Raw genomic sequence first — 15,020 nt, forward strand, 5'->3', positions numbered from 1 at the left:
CCAAAAAACAACTTGTTAATATTGTTAGCATTTGCCAATCAACCCAATAGGTAGTTCTAGCCATACTGACACACTGGCTTCAACAAGGATTCTAACGAGGCTAAGGGCCTTCTTTAGGGGACATGGAGGACTATTCTTCGTGTAACTAACAAGTGCCCAGTGTAGGTAACAAGACAAACACTATCTCAAACACTCAACGTCACTGAGCAGTGTGCGTTTTCTGTTTTCCTCACCAGCACAGTGAGCAGCAGGGCCTGGATCTTAGGGTCGGTCAGCACCTCCTCGTCCAGCAGCACATTGGACTCGGACACGGACACCTTGCGCAGGTGGGAGTTGCCAATTCTTTGGGTCTCTGTGAAGGAGACAGGAGATGTACAGGGGGGGGGGGGGTTACATCTGAGAAGCCTGCCGATAGTAATATACCTCTTTCAATAGTGATATTTTGACCTCATTTAGTGCAAGATGGTGGGAGTCAAGAGGGGGAAAAGGTTTTGCATGTCAATGGTCGCAGTGCTTTATACTAAAGCAGTGGTTCTCAAAGTGGGGTCATTGAGGAGGTTCCAGGAGGTCCCCAGAAAATCTTTTAATTTTAATATCACTAAATTATATTATTTCATTGTGCTAAATTCATTGTTAAAAAAATTGCTATTCAATAGTCATTGGGAACTATTTGAATACTAATCGGAAAATAAAAGCATTCATTCTGAAAGCTACATCACTGGTGAAACAACACAGCAAACGTACAAAAGGTTGCTACCAACATCTCCGGTCTCTCCTTCTTCATCTTTCTATTCTGTTTTCCCAGCTGTTAACAGACTGTTGTGCTACCTGGCTAGCTACCTGTACCCAGCATGTTGTTCAGCAGTGTAACAGTTAATAGGGTCCCCTCTCAATACAGTGTAGTTGCCGGTAAAAATAAGAGAAAATATTTTTTGAGGATATGACGATATTCGCATAAACTAAATAAAATGTATACAAATAAAAACGTTTTTATAACTGAACTTAATAAAATGAATACCCATCCCTAATGGAGAGCAACAGTTGTGATCGGAGGATCAATAGAATTGTCTTTCATCTTCCACCCCGATAGCCACAGCGTGGAGAGATCGTCCCCGCCTCACCTATTTCATAATCGTTCTCTGCTACGCGCCTCATCTTGGGTGGAGTGGTCATGCCAGACTCCATCTCCGGTCTCTTTGGTGCTTTGGAGTCAGAGATCAGGTGATCAAAACTCTTCCGGGTGCCTGCGGAACAAACAAACAAACACACCACACACACACATTTAACTTTATGTGCTTTACCATATACGGATTATATCACAAATATATCTAAACTAGGGCTGTCAATATTGACGCTTTCATTTTGGCTATTAGTTTGAAAACCTTAAAAGGTGCTATAGATGGGGCGGCCGGGTAGTGCAGCGGACTAAGCGTCTGTCTACCACCACAGAGACAGTGGGATCGAATCCAGCTGTGGTGCTTCCGGGTTGGCCGACCGTCCATACTAACACAATTGGCAGTGTTAGAGGGTGGGAAACCCTGCAAGGGTGGTTCCTGGTCGTTGTAAACAGCGACTCCTACAGTTCGGTCGGGGCGCCTGCACAGCAAGGGAAGGATCCAAGAGAGGTAGTGTGACCTTCCACACGTTACACTCTCCCAGTGAGAGTCCGCGCTGCCAGGTGAAAAGCGGTGGGCTGGGTACACATGTGTCGGAACAAGCATGTGATAGTCTCCGCCCTCCCGGACCGACGGTAGGGGGTAGAGTGCGCAACGACCAGGAAGGGGATTGGGAATTGGCATAACGACTAACATTGGGATGGGAGAAAAACAGAAAAAGGAGGAAAAAAGATAATAATAAAAAAATATAAATAAAAAAGGTGCTATAGATAACATTCAGCCACTAGATGTCGCTCTAGAGCACCAGCAGTCATTCAATCAGGTGCATTCCATGTGGGGAACTGGTGAGTAGGGACAGATGTCTGCAATATGTAAACGACGACATTCATTTTGAACCTGCAAAACTTTTAAAATAAATGATTACGCTACATAAAAACACACTTGTTTTATTTTTATAAATGATTATGCTACATACACACATACATAATCACGCTGTGATTACTCAGCCCTTGTGTGGGTGAATGTAACAAGTTCCTAACGTTTTCTTTCCCCTATTATTTCATGCACACTTTATTCATTGTTTTAAATTATTATTTTCTTTTAAGTTATTTTGTGCATCACTCTGTTTTGAATTTGATGCAAATTTGCAATATGGAGGGTCATCCTTTTGTGTTAAATGGCTGCATAAAGCAAGCATTTGTTGACTCTCATGTTGATAAGAGTATTAAAACTTGGAACTTGAAAAAGATCCGTTTAAAGAAAAAAATGTATTAATTAAATTAATCACGAGTTATCTATGGACAATCATGCGATTAATAGTTAAATATTTTAATCGATTGACAGCACTAATATATATATATATAAATGATTACTCTACATAAACATTTGTTTTTTATATAAATGATTACTCTACATAAAAACACAAAAAGCAAGCAAGAAAAAAAGCAAGTGTTCTGTGCTTAGCTTGGTGGTCACTTCTCCTGACCTTTGTCATGCGTTACCACAGCCACTACAGATGCACTTTGCTATGTATTCTTTGCGATTGATCACAGCCCATCATGCGATTAAGGCATTAACATGTTGTAATGATCATCGACAGCCCTGATGGCCACTTGGCTGGTGTTTGTACCCAGGAGCTTCTTGGTGTTGGCCTGGGAGGGCTGGCCCATGTCCAGGCTCATGCTCTTGCGTGTGCGTGGGCTGATCTGGCCTACGGTCGGGTAGTGGGCCGACAGATAGCGGTCCGACACCTTGGGGGACGTCCAGGGCTGGTTCTCTCGCAGTGCTCTGAGGAGGAGGAGGAGGAGGAAGAGGAGGGAGGACGACAGGAGGTCAGAGGTCAGATGTAAACACTGGAATGTTTCCACTGGAATATTGCATTAACAAGTTTAATGATTTTAGTCATTTGTTTTGAGCTTTTAGGTCTCGCCCCAAAATAACCCTTTATTTAACTATGTAATGCAACATTTGTCACCTTGAAGAGGTGATCTGGTACTTTACCAGACAAGCAACTAAGCGACACAGCGGGTAAAAAGGTTAGATATTGTTAGAGAGAAACGGTTTGTAACAGAGAAACAGTTTGTAACAGAGAAACAGTTTGTAACAGTCAGAGAAACAGTTTGTAACAGAGAAATGGCTAGTAAGCATTTTTTACCATGCTCAGCGAACCTCAATAGTCAACAGATATTAAGACGAAAAGCCTTTTTTTAAGTGGTCAGTGGCTCTGATGAAGGCATCAACACAGTGGTGCATTTATTTATCCTCTGCAACATTAGTGGCTCAAAAGAAGCTTTTCATCTTTGACCAGAGAGTCACCTTGGATTTTCTGGCATTTTGCTCCTGAGCTCCACAGTTCCAAAGAGAATCTCTCTTATTATACATGTTTTAGGATTTTTTTTGGATATACTATTTTTGGATATTGCAACTACTACAGAAAAACGTGAGTAACAAGTTAAGTTCAGACCTATGTTACTCTATTTCATTAGCACTAAAAGTGATCTTTCTTTATTGTATCAAAAACTGCAAAATGTTATCTTTCAAAAGAGACCAGGCTTATGCATGTGCTATACGTATAAAGTATAGTATTTTGGTTTGCAAAAGAAGTATGCAGTCCTCAAAAACAAAAACAAAAATTGCCACTTTTCGGGGGGGCCTGTTAAGAGGTTAAAGGTCAAGATACCAGTTTGATCAACCTCTTTCCACTTTGCCGTTAACCGGTTTCTCAAACCAATCAAATCCTGACAGCTGACGTCACACCCTCTGAGGTCTAACCCCACGGTTCTCAAGCCCAACGCACACGGCGGGCGATTTTTGCCAGGCGACCGATTTTTTAAACGAGGCGACCGACAGAATTGTATCGCTTATGAATGAGACAACCCACACGGCAGAAGATTTTCGAGCGACGATCGCGGAGCAACTTCTGTCGCCTGGCTAAATATCGCCTTGATCCTATTTTTTGAGGCAACGGCAGGCAACACAGCAAGGACAATGAGCAAATAACATGACTTTTACTGGTGTATCATTTGTAATATAAATAAATGTATCAATACATTCATTGATCAATAACCTACGTATTATTACCATGCTACATATGTTAATTATTATTAACAGGAACAATTTAAATAAATAACGTTAGTTGGAGAAGCTATAGTGGCCACTTTTACTAATAAATTGACAATGCGCCACGATGCACCTACTAGATGTTTTTATACTCGGGTAACAAAAGAAGTTGTGGATGTTGACAGAGTTTAATGTCCAGGCTGCAGCTGATGTAGTTTGTAAGGTTTATTGTCCAAAGAAGATTATGGTTGAGAACAGAACAGTTTGCATCTTCCGTGAAAAAACATTCTCTCTCAGCAGGTGCATAACAATACTTGTCCAATCGGTGGCAGTGAACGTATTGTAGCGATCAGTCATGCAGTAATGTCAGGAAGAATGAGGAGAGGTTGTATTAGTATATGGTGGTTTAATTCCAGCTCAATATGGGTTTTACAGGTTAATACTTCCCTCGTAATGCACAACACAGCTACCTGCTAATTCATCTCGCTTCACGACAACCTAACGTCCGGTCCGTCCTCCCATATCTCCCGGGGGGAAACAACACCCCCAGCTAGACAGAGCGACACATATAGCTTATAACGGTCGGATCTGGTGTGGGGTGCTAAGCGATTGTCGTTGAGCGACAGACGATCGCATCGCCAGGCGACGTCGGTCGCCCGCCGTGTGCATTGGACTTTAGCCTCACCTGCAGCTGGGGTCAGAGAGGTGGCCGGTGTAGGTGTCCATGGGAACCGACTCCATGGAGAGGTCGGACAGCAGCAGGGACTTCCTGTGTTTGAGGCTGCAGCGGCTTCGCACCTCCTCCGACACGGTGAGGAGCGCTGAGGGACACGACATGAAGAGTCAAGACACAGAGGCAGGGTTCCCACAGACATTGCAAAATTAAATTCAAGGACTTTCAATGACTTTTCCAAGCACTATTTTTCATTTTTTTAAAGGGCATTTAAAAGGATACAATTCACTTTTAAATGCTGTTTTTTATTGGATCCAATATTTATGGCTTAAAACCAATTTCCGACAATTAGTTATACTTTAGATAAAAAAAAAAAAAAATTCTTGATTCAGAACAATTTTATCATGGATGAACACAACTTGGTTGATTTGAATTTCAAGGACTTATTACTCTTAGTTGAGACCACGTGGTGGGGTTATCAGTGATTTACCTGCCAGGTAAGCCACACTTTCATAGTGAGGAGGGTTGTCAGTGATTTACCTGCCAGATAATAGAGTCATCAGTGATTTACCTGCCAGATAAGCCACACTTTGCGTGTTGACTTCAAACTTGTCACATTTCAGATGCTTGCTGATCAGGGCCAGCAACGTGTGGAGGATGCGCACGGTCCTCGCTACCGTGGTGGCCGACGGGTGCCTGTAGCCTACACACACACACACACACACACACACACACACACACACACACACACACACACACACACACACACACAATATATAAAAATAGGTACACCACAGAGTCTGTATCTCATGAAGACCAAGGGCAGCGTGTCATCAGGCTCCACTTTCTTGCTACGTTTCTCTCCGTCACGACAATGACTTCACTTCAGCTTGTGGAGCGAGGCTGCTGGTACATACAGCCAAGTGAACAAACAGCAGCGGGACAGCGGCGGCAGCAGAGACGGTGAACAGAGCCGCTCTGTGCCACTGGCCCACAAGGACACAACGTCAACAGGCCCCCGTTTGAGCCGCTGACCGCTGGAGGCCCGGAGGAAAAAGTGCTTTTCTTTACAGAGTCGTGTCCAGAATAAAGACCATTGAGTCGTGTGTCATTTACTGTTGATTTATGCACGGATAACATACCCCAGAGCCCTCAGTCGACACATTTCACACGCAAAGAAAAAAGAACTGCTCATAAACATCGATGTCATAGAAGGAATTGTGAGTGAAGAGATGCTTTGGGGATCGTTTCATGATGTATTTCTGCCACCGCTGCTCTGTAATGCTGTGTAATCCCCCCAGTAATGAACCAAATCCACGAGTGTAAATCAAGGAACCAAGACGTCATACACATGTGTTCCAGAGCTGTGGAGCTCACCGTGGCTTTAAACGATGCACTAGAGACGTCATTTACCGGAGTTAAGCTAAATCACTTTCAAATAAAGTGGTTCCACTTCCTTCAAACACTCAAACGCATGCAGGATTGGCAGCAGTAAGGATGTTTGTTTTATTTCAGCCACCGAGGGCCTGGAGGTTCTGAGCTGCAGGTGTACAGAGTGAACGGTTTATTCCCTCCGCTTCATGTCACGCGGGCTTTAGTTACACACACCGCGCGGGAACAACTCCAGACTTGTGTCTCAGAATCTGGCAGGTTGCGTCTATTTTGCCACATTATCAAATCACTTCTCTCTGCATTTCAGGAGGATGTTTGTGAGAGGTGCACACTCCATAAGGAGAGGAGAGGTTCATAATGACAGGTTCACACTCCATAAGGAGAGGAGAGGTTCATAATGACAGCGACTCACGGGTAACATTTTGTATATGAGGGTGTTGTGCTGTGGAACAGTAGAGACAATCTAACAGAAACATGCTCAACATGATCTGTATTTAGAACAAAGTTCAAAGAAAGCCTTAATTTAACCCAAACTCATAATTCTAACTGAAGTATGATTCATATATGCAACCAATGCTGTTATCTTATCACATCACTATCACTGTTGTTATGTCCTATACGTGCGTGTATATACTTGTTTGTATGCAAGTTGATATGTGTACAGTTTTATGTATTTTGGCCTAAGTATGATATAGCATTAATAAGCTACTGTGTTTCTTGAGAGGGGGGGTTGCTTGTAAGGCCCATGGGTTGGTTGACCTCTCCGGCACATCATTATATATATATATATATTTATTGAATGTTTAGTTTCATTTGTAAGTGCCAATAAAGTAACCTAAACTAATAATGACCAATGTTCTGTGGTTTTCATACCTTGTGTTGGTGTACAGTCACTGTGAAAACCACTCAACTGTTAACATTTCCAAATCCTATAATTCAGTTAGGTTAAAGGAAAACGCTTCGTCTCCTGCCTTCGTCACACAAATGAATCCCAGTAAACAGCAGCGGCATTGAGAACCGCTGAAGGGTGACGGTTTGAATCTAATCCTGCCGCTGTACCTTTGAGCAGGTGGCCCACCAGGGCGAAGTTGAAGTTGGAGCTGAAGTTCAAGCCCACAAAGTGGTCCATCTGCTTACAGTGCCACTCCAGAGGACGCCTGACCTCCATGAACACCTCCTCTGGACTCTGCCCGGGAGGAGAGGAGCAGGCAGGGGGAGAGGGAGGAGGAGAGGGAGGAGGGGAGGAGAGATTAGGGGGGGGGGGGGGGGGGGTGAGTTTAGGGCAGGAAACTAGGCCATGAAAGATTATTCACTTGAAAAAGGAACAGTCCAGAATTTTGGGAAATTGCACTTGTTTGCCATCTTCCTCAGAAAAGGACAAGAAGATTGATATCAGTTTCATCTCATGTGTCCAGTAGCCCCAGAGAGAGGGAGCAGCTAGCCTAGCTTAGCACAAGGACTGGAAGCGGTAGGGAGCAGCTAGGCTAGCTAAGCACAAAGACTGAAAGCGGTAGGGAGAGAGAGTAGATACACATAAGAGAAGGATAGGGGAGAAAGACAGACAGACAGACAGACAGACAGACAGACAGAGAGAGAGACAGAGAGAGAGTAGACACAGAAGAGAAAGAGGGGAGAAAGAGAGACAGACAGACAGACAGAGAGAGTAGACACAGAAGAGAAAGATAGGGGCGAAAGAGAGAGAGACACACACACACAGAAGAGAAAGAGGAAGGATGGAAAGGCTAAATGAGTCTGCGGCTATTTTTTGCCATCCTTGACAATATGACATGTAATTAGTGTAGAAGCAGAAGTCCTGCGGGTGTGAACATGCACGGGGCTGAGTGAAAGACCCAGCAGGACGGTACGATGTGATGCGGGGTGCAGAGGGGGCCTGTGTGTGAGGCATGCGGCACCTTGTCGTTGAAGACGCGCAGCGTGTCCAGCGTGTGCAGGTTCTGCTCCATCAGGGCGGTGCCGGCAGAGTACAGGTTAACCTCATCCAGCTGCAGCACGGCCACAGCCACCCAGAACAGAGCCTTGTGCATAGGGGACTCCTGAGAGAGAGACAGACAGGTTAGAGGGGACTCCTGAGAGAGAGACAGACAGGTTAGAGGGGACTCCTGAGAGATAGACAGGTTAGAGGGGACTCCTGAGAGAGAGACAGACAGGTTAGAGGGGACTCCTGAGAGAGAGACAGACAGGTTAGAGGGGACTCCTGAGAGAGAGACAGGTTAGAGGGGACTCCTGAGAGAGAGAGGTTAGAGGGGACTCCTGAGAGAGAGACAGACAGGTTAGAGGGGACTCCTGAGAGAGAGACAGACAGGTTAGAGGGGACTCCTGAGAGAGAGACAGGTTAGAGGGGACTCCTGAGAGAGAGACAGACAGGTTAGAGGGGACTCCTGAGAGAGAGACAGACAGGTTAGAGGGGACTCCTGAGAGAGAGACAGGTTAGAGGGGACTCCTGAGAGAGAGAGAGACAGGTTAGAGGGGACTCCTGAGAGAGAGAGAGACAGGTTAGAGGGGACTCCTGAGAGAGAGAGAGAGACAGGTTAGAGGGGACTCCTGAGAGAGACAGACAGGTTAGAGGGGACTCCTGAGAGAGAGAGACACAGACAGGTTAGAGGAGACTCCTGAGAGAGAGAGAGAGAGAGAGAGAGACAGGTTAGAGGGGACTCCTGAGAGAGAGACAGACAGGTTAGAGGAGACTCCTGAGAGAGAGACAGACAGGTTAGAGGGGACTCCTGAGAGAGAGAGACAGACAGGTTAGAGGAGACTCCTGAGAGAGAGACAGGTTAGAGGGGACTCCTGAGAGAGAGACAGGTTAGAGGAGACTCCTGAGAGAGAGAGAGAGAGAGAGACAGGTTAGAGGAGACTCCTGAGAGAGAGAGACAGATAGGTTAGCGCAAGAAGAACAGACGGGTTCGAGCTAGAAGAACAACAGACAGGTTAGAGCTAGAAGAACAACAGACAGGTTAGAGCTAGAAGAACAACAGACAGGTTAGAGCGAGAAGAACAACAGACAGGTTAGAGCGAGAAGAACAACAGACAGGTTAGAGCTAGAAGAACAACAGACAGGTTAGAGCTAGAAGAACAACAGACAGGTTAGAGCTAGAAGAACAACAGACAGGTTAGAGCTAGAAGAACAACAGACCGGGTTAAATAATAATAACTTTATTTGTATAGCATTTTTCATACATAGTGGACCCGCTAATTGGTGTGGGGGGGGGGGGGGGGTGGCTCTGTGGATGTATCATTATTCTCTACATATATTATACTCTACATAAACATGTTATCTATCTATAGCACCTTTAAATCAAGTAATTGATTAGTCATCAAACTCCATGACGATGAGTGGATTCCTGTGGTTGAGGACAGACCTGGTTAAAGGTGTCATTTCTTCTACTCAACTTCCACCAGACAAACTGTCACTCAGGCATATCGACTCATGTGCCTTAACACAATCCCGCCCAACAACGGATATATCCAGACCAGGCTGCAGAAACAAATTAGTGGGGGGGCATAAAATGTTCTCGGGGGGGCACAATGGTTTTTCAACACAGGTTCCCTTTTTTTTCAGCTGGGACAACGGCGCTGTGGCTTGCTTGGCGTTGCCCACGGTGCTGAACTAAACAGCAGAGAGGCAATTGAAAAATCTAATTTCTCTATCTTAAGAACATTCACTTATACAAAAACAGACTGAACGGATATATATAACAGACCTGCTGGGGCAGCGGACTGAGAGCAGGGGACACAGACAGGCTGGATAAGATGGTCAGGAAGGCCAGTAGCATGGTTAGGGTGTAGCTGGACGCCCTAGCGAGGGTGGCGGAGAGGAGGAGCCTTGCTAAGCTCCAGGCCATCAGGGAAAACCCCTCCCACCCACTATACACAGACTTGGCTGACAGGAGGAGCATGTTATAGGCTCACACTACCTAAATGCAGCACTGAACGGCACAGGAAGTCCTTCATTCCAACAGCCATCAGACTTTATAAAACGCATCACTGTGCCTCACTGCATCACTGAGCACAGAGTGACAGTTACCATCTTCCTGGACTCTTACTTTTTAAACAGCACTGTGCAATATTACACCTACTGTAGACTTCAGTATATTTTTACTGTATTTATTTACTGTATCTTTTATTCTATTTTTATTTTATTTCATTTTATTCTATTCTTAGGCCATTTGTTTTGTTATTCTTATTCGTGACTTGTTCTGTCTAAATGTTTAATGTTGAGTGATTTGGAGTGTCAAATTTCCCTCAGGATAATACATTTCTACTCTATTCTATTCTATATCTTTGAAAAGTCTCCATTTATTCAACACGTCTGAATTCACTGACAAACTGAACTGAACTGACAAAAATAAAGTGCATAAAAAAGCAAACAAAATTCCTCCACAGGCTACTTACTCACCATCGTTTGGGGACAGAGTGAAAACTTCTTAAAACACTGCCCCTCCACTTAACTCATTCCTGAATTTTTTTGTTAAGTCCTTCTCAAATGCCAACTGAATTAAATTGGCCTTGCGTCGATGAAGCATACTAAGGCGATGTTCTGTAAAGATGTTCTTGAGGGCAGAAAACGAATTCTCACAGAGTGCTGTGCTAGCTTCAGTAGTGTTGTTGTTGACATCAGTGCCCACTAGGGCTGTCCCCGACTAAGCATTTGGATAGTCGACTTTGATTGAAAAAAACAAAACAAAAAAAACAAAAAAAAGGCACAGCTGACTCAGTGGGCGGGCCAGGCCCCCCAATGCCCGCCCATGGCGCCGGGTCTGGATATATCCGTGTTTCGAATCCATGCTTAAAGGCCAACTTGCAGGTTGTATTTTTGTTCAATAAACAATGTGTTTTAAAAAATAAAAAGATTTAAAACAATAAACAATGTGACTAGGCCAACGGTGACTTTCATGAAGAGGGGGAAAAAAATTATTGAAATTGACCCAGTTTTAGCGTTTTTATCAAACATTGTCGACCAAACCACAACCATCACACACCTGGATATTGAAATCCATGGATTAATAATGTGCGTGTGTGATCTTAATGCTGACGTCAGACGAGGTACAGGGCAGCAGCGGCTCTGAGAGTCACAGGCAGGTAGTGCCAGGAAGCCGAGGAGTGATGAATGAAAATGTATCTGTTTCACCTAACACTATTGCTCCGTGATCATAGCCATTCATCTCTAAAGCTAACCACTATTTGTAAAAGCCACAACCACGTTACCATATTTGTAATAATGTAAATCATTGTGTCGTTGTACATATTGTGTATACAACGCTAGAAGCTAACGTAGCTTAGCCCAGCCTGGTAGCTATTGTGCTAGCAACATGCCTGGACATAGCTTTCTAGCCGGCATGAATGCCCGATTTAAAATGGTTCTCTCCTCCTTGCATACCCCTGTCCTCACAAGTATTCTGCCAGGGAACCCATGGACACGACAATAGTAGTAGTTATAAGGTGTTTGAGCTTGTAACGTTAGTTAGCTCATAGCTATCGTGACTGATGCACAGAGTGGGCTAAAGGGGCTACTATCGTATCAACATGCCGGGGCCCGGGACGTGTAGCTTGCTAGCCGGCATGATGTGATGATGTGATCTGAGAAGAGGACCTGCACACATTTACTCGTTCCCCAAAATCTTTTGCATGGCCCGATTTAAATGGTTCACGACAGTAGACATAATGCTAACGTTAGCAGGAGCCATATAGCCATATATCCATATAGCCAGTAATACTATGACCCGGACGCGTGTATGCTGTATGGCTACAACAACACACAGTAACTACATGCATCATTGTTTACAATGAACGGTGGGGCTAATCGAAAGGACTGGACACGGACTAGTTAAACTAACCTAAAGTTAGTTGTTCACCAACAATCTACAGACACAAACAAACACAGAACCGGACTGTTATATTAAATTAATTGATTGCTGTTTAACTTGTCCGTGTCCAGCCCTTTCGATTAGCCCCACCGTTCATTGTAAACAATGATGCATGTAGTTACTGTGTGTTGTTGTAGCCACAGGTTAATTCGCGATTTTTTATTGGTTTGTCATGACAAACCAATTACATAATCCAACATATATGTGTAAAGAAACAACATATTCCAGTTAACGGTATATTTTTTTAATTATTCGTTACGGCGAAATCAATACTTCCATTTGTATAAATTGCGTTAAGCGGAGCTGAGTATTCCTGCCTGGCTGAAGGGCTTGTCGCGGCTCATGCGCGCGCTCGGCCAATCAGAGCGCAAAACGGGAACGCAGAAACACAACTGCGTTGCGGAAAGCATACACGCGACCCGGACGGGCATAAGGCATAAGTTGCCTCGGGTGACGTCACAGCCCTGCTAGCGTCTGATAGGCTTTTTGACTTGCTCCGTGCATGTTATTCGTGCGTGGACCTTTTTAACCCTTTCCGAGTGGCATTTCCGGCGTCAAATGGAAAAACATTAATAATTAAATTAGATACCAATGATGTAAACTACCCATAATTGCAGAGTAGGGTTTAACCTGCAAGTTGGCCTTTAACACTATGGTCGCCAAAAACGCCTTACCACGTAATTCCTCGCCATGCTCATTCTGCCAAAGACGCCGTACCACGTCTTTGATATCAATATTTCAAAAATCTGTGATCGCAAACATATTTCTCCCCCGGAGACTTGAGATCTACTGTTGATCCCCTCTCAACTCTCCAACGGTTCAAGAGCGCCATCTGGTGGCCGATCGGCGGATCGCCCAGACCGGAAACAGGAAATGGAAGCTGGTGCTCATTCCAATTCGGTCCGATCACTCGCTAATAGTCCCAGGACTCGAGCTAGACGCAATGGATAGCAATCCGTTACCAATAACTCGATAAACAACATGATTTGGACGTATATACTATTATACAACCTGGAGATGGAGCGCATATTTCTACATCCCATAATAGGAATATTTCTGCTCCACGCTCATCGCCCAACGGCCCGAGGAGACTGGGGTAAGATTCAGCGTTATTTTTTAACGTGTTTGATATAAACTGCTCTGATGATCATATCACCCACACTAGATGAATCATCTAACGTTGGCCACGGAATTATAAACGACCCCCCCCCCCCATCCGGTCAACATCAGATGATAAGTAGTAACTTCTAGAAGCACGTCCATTTGAAATGTTTTATCTCGCGCAGATTGCTATCAAACTGTATTTGATCATCAATATAATGCATTTAGGGCTATAAATCACATTCTGGAGAAAGCTGCAGAAAACGATAAAAACATACTTATACTTTAGACCGTATTTTAGTATGAATATGTGAATGAAAAAGTATAACGTTGCTACACCCTGAACAATAGATACTTGACGTTGAATGGGCCATAGTAATGTCAATTTAGCAATACAATTTAAAAAGTTATAGCCCTGCAAAGAAGGGGAACTTCTCCATAGACAAATAGAGCTGGCGTGGGATGGTTTATTGTGAATATAAGCCTGGCGACCAAAGTGTTAAAGGACCGAGGACGGATATATCCGTGGCAAGGTTGTTTTGGCTTTTATTCCATTTTAATAACCTATTCAATGTCGCCGAGCGGCACTGCAGATTTACCCTACTCTTTGAATTCGAGAAAGTGCATTACCGGCCAGATCCTCTTAGGGGCGCTGTATCGATAATGCAGTGTTCCCTGTGGCAGAAGCTGTCTTTTTTTTTCTGGATCTCTAATGTATTTTTCTACTCACCTGAAGCGATCGCTATTGCCTGTTGCACGGAATACGCTTTGGAATCGCGGATTTCACTATGCAATAAGGGGATATATCATCAGCCAATGGACATATCGATCTACCAGATGGCGATCGATAACTGGGAAATGCTCGGGGGGATCGAACCGGCTCATGGTAAGATCTTTTTCACGTAAATTACATGCTGAACAGAGCTTGTTATGATACTCAACCAGGCGATCAGCGTATGTGGCTACTGAGATGAACACGGTTATTGGTAATCAATAATCAGAAACGACGTCGTCGTCGTCGTCGTCCCCTTTCATGCATACATGCTTGAGGATCGTACCGATCATATGTAGTTTGAGTTTTAACTGTAGCTTCTGTATAACGGAAATGCCATTGGATATAACGTTAGTAGCTATTAGCCCTTTATCTAGCCTTCCAGGAAATATCCTAGCCGGAATCCCTTATAACGCTTATATTCACGGCGCTATAAAATGAGAACGTATTGATGATTTCTTTTTCTTTCTTTAAAGGATAACTCCACTATTTTGGGAAATTAGCTTATTTAACATCTTCCCTGGAGTTAGACAAGAAGATGCATACCTTTTTTGTCTCTGTGCGTGCATTTTAGCTTTGGGAATAGATGCTCCGTTAGCATAGCTTAGCTTCATCACTGGAAGTGAGGCAGGACAGTAGCCTTACAGTGCCTTACAGTGTATTGCAAGGTCTGACATTGACCAAACTTGATATGCATGACCTTGGTGGGCTCTAGGTCAACTCCTGAAAAGGGGGTCAATGTCAGACCTTGCAATCAAAAGTTAGGGGCGCACTGAAATTATGGCAAGGGTTATTAGCCCCCTAACTTTTGATTGCAAAGTCTGACATTGACCCCCTTTTCAGGAGTTGACCTAGAGCCCACCAAGGTCATGCATATCAAGTTTGGTCAATGTCAGACCTTGCAATACACTGTAAGGCACTGTAAGGCTACTGTCCTGCCTCACTTCCAGTGATGAAGCTAAGCTATGCTAACGGAGCATCTATTCCCAAAGCTAAAATGCACGCACAGAGACAAAAAAGGTATG

General features: G+C 44.2%; 1 protein-coding gene across 2 annotated transcripts in view; it reads right to left on the bottom strand.

The window, feature by feature from the left end:
- The window catches only part of nf1a (neurofibromin 1a), a 255,630-nt gene that overhangs the window by 16,606 nt on the left and 224,004 nt on the right, over positions 1-15,020 (bottom strand). For both annotated transcript variants that reach the window (XM_084328075.1, XM_084328074.1), the window contains exons 46-52: positions 8,154-8,294; positions 7,300-7,426; positions 5,420-5,551; positions 4,861-4,996; positions 2,746-2,903; positions 1,122-1,244; positions 234-352 (exon numbers count right to left, since the gene is read on the bottom strand). In XM_084328075.1, coding sequence (XP_084184201.1) covers positions 234-352; positions 1,122-1,244; positions 2,746-2,903; positions 4,861-4,996; positions 5,420-5,551; positions 7,300-7,426; positions 8,154-8,294 — 936 coding nt within the window. The remainder of the gene's footprint in view (positions 1-233; positions 353-1,121; positions 1,245-2,745; positions 2,904-4,860; positions 4,997-5,419; positions 5,552-7,299; positions 7,427-8,153; positions 8,295-15,020) is intronic.

Source organism: Notolepis coatsorum (genome assembly GCF_963971535.1).
Source record: "Notolepis coatsorum genome assembly, chromosome: 1".
Classification (NCBI taxonomy): Eukaryota; Metazoa; Chordata; class Actinopteri; order Aulopiformes; family Paralepididae; genus Notolepis; species Notolepis coatsorum.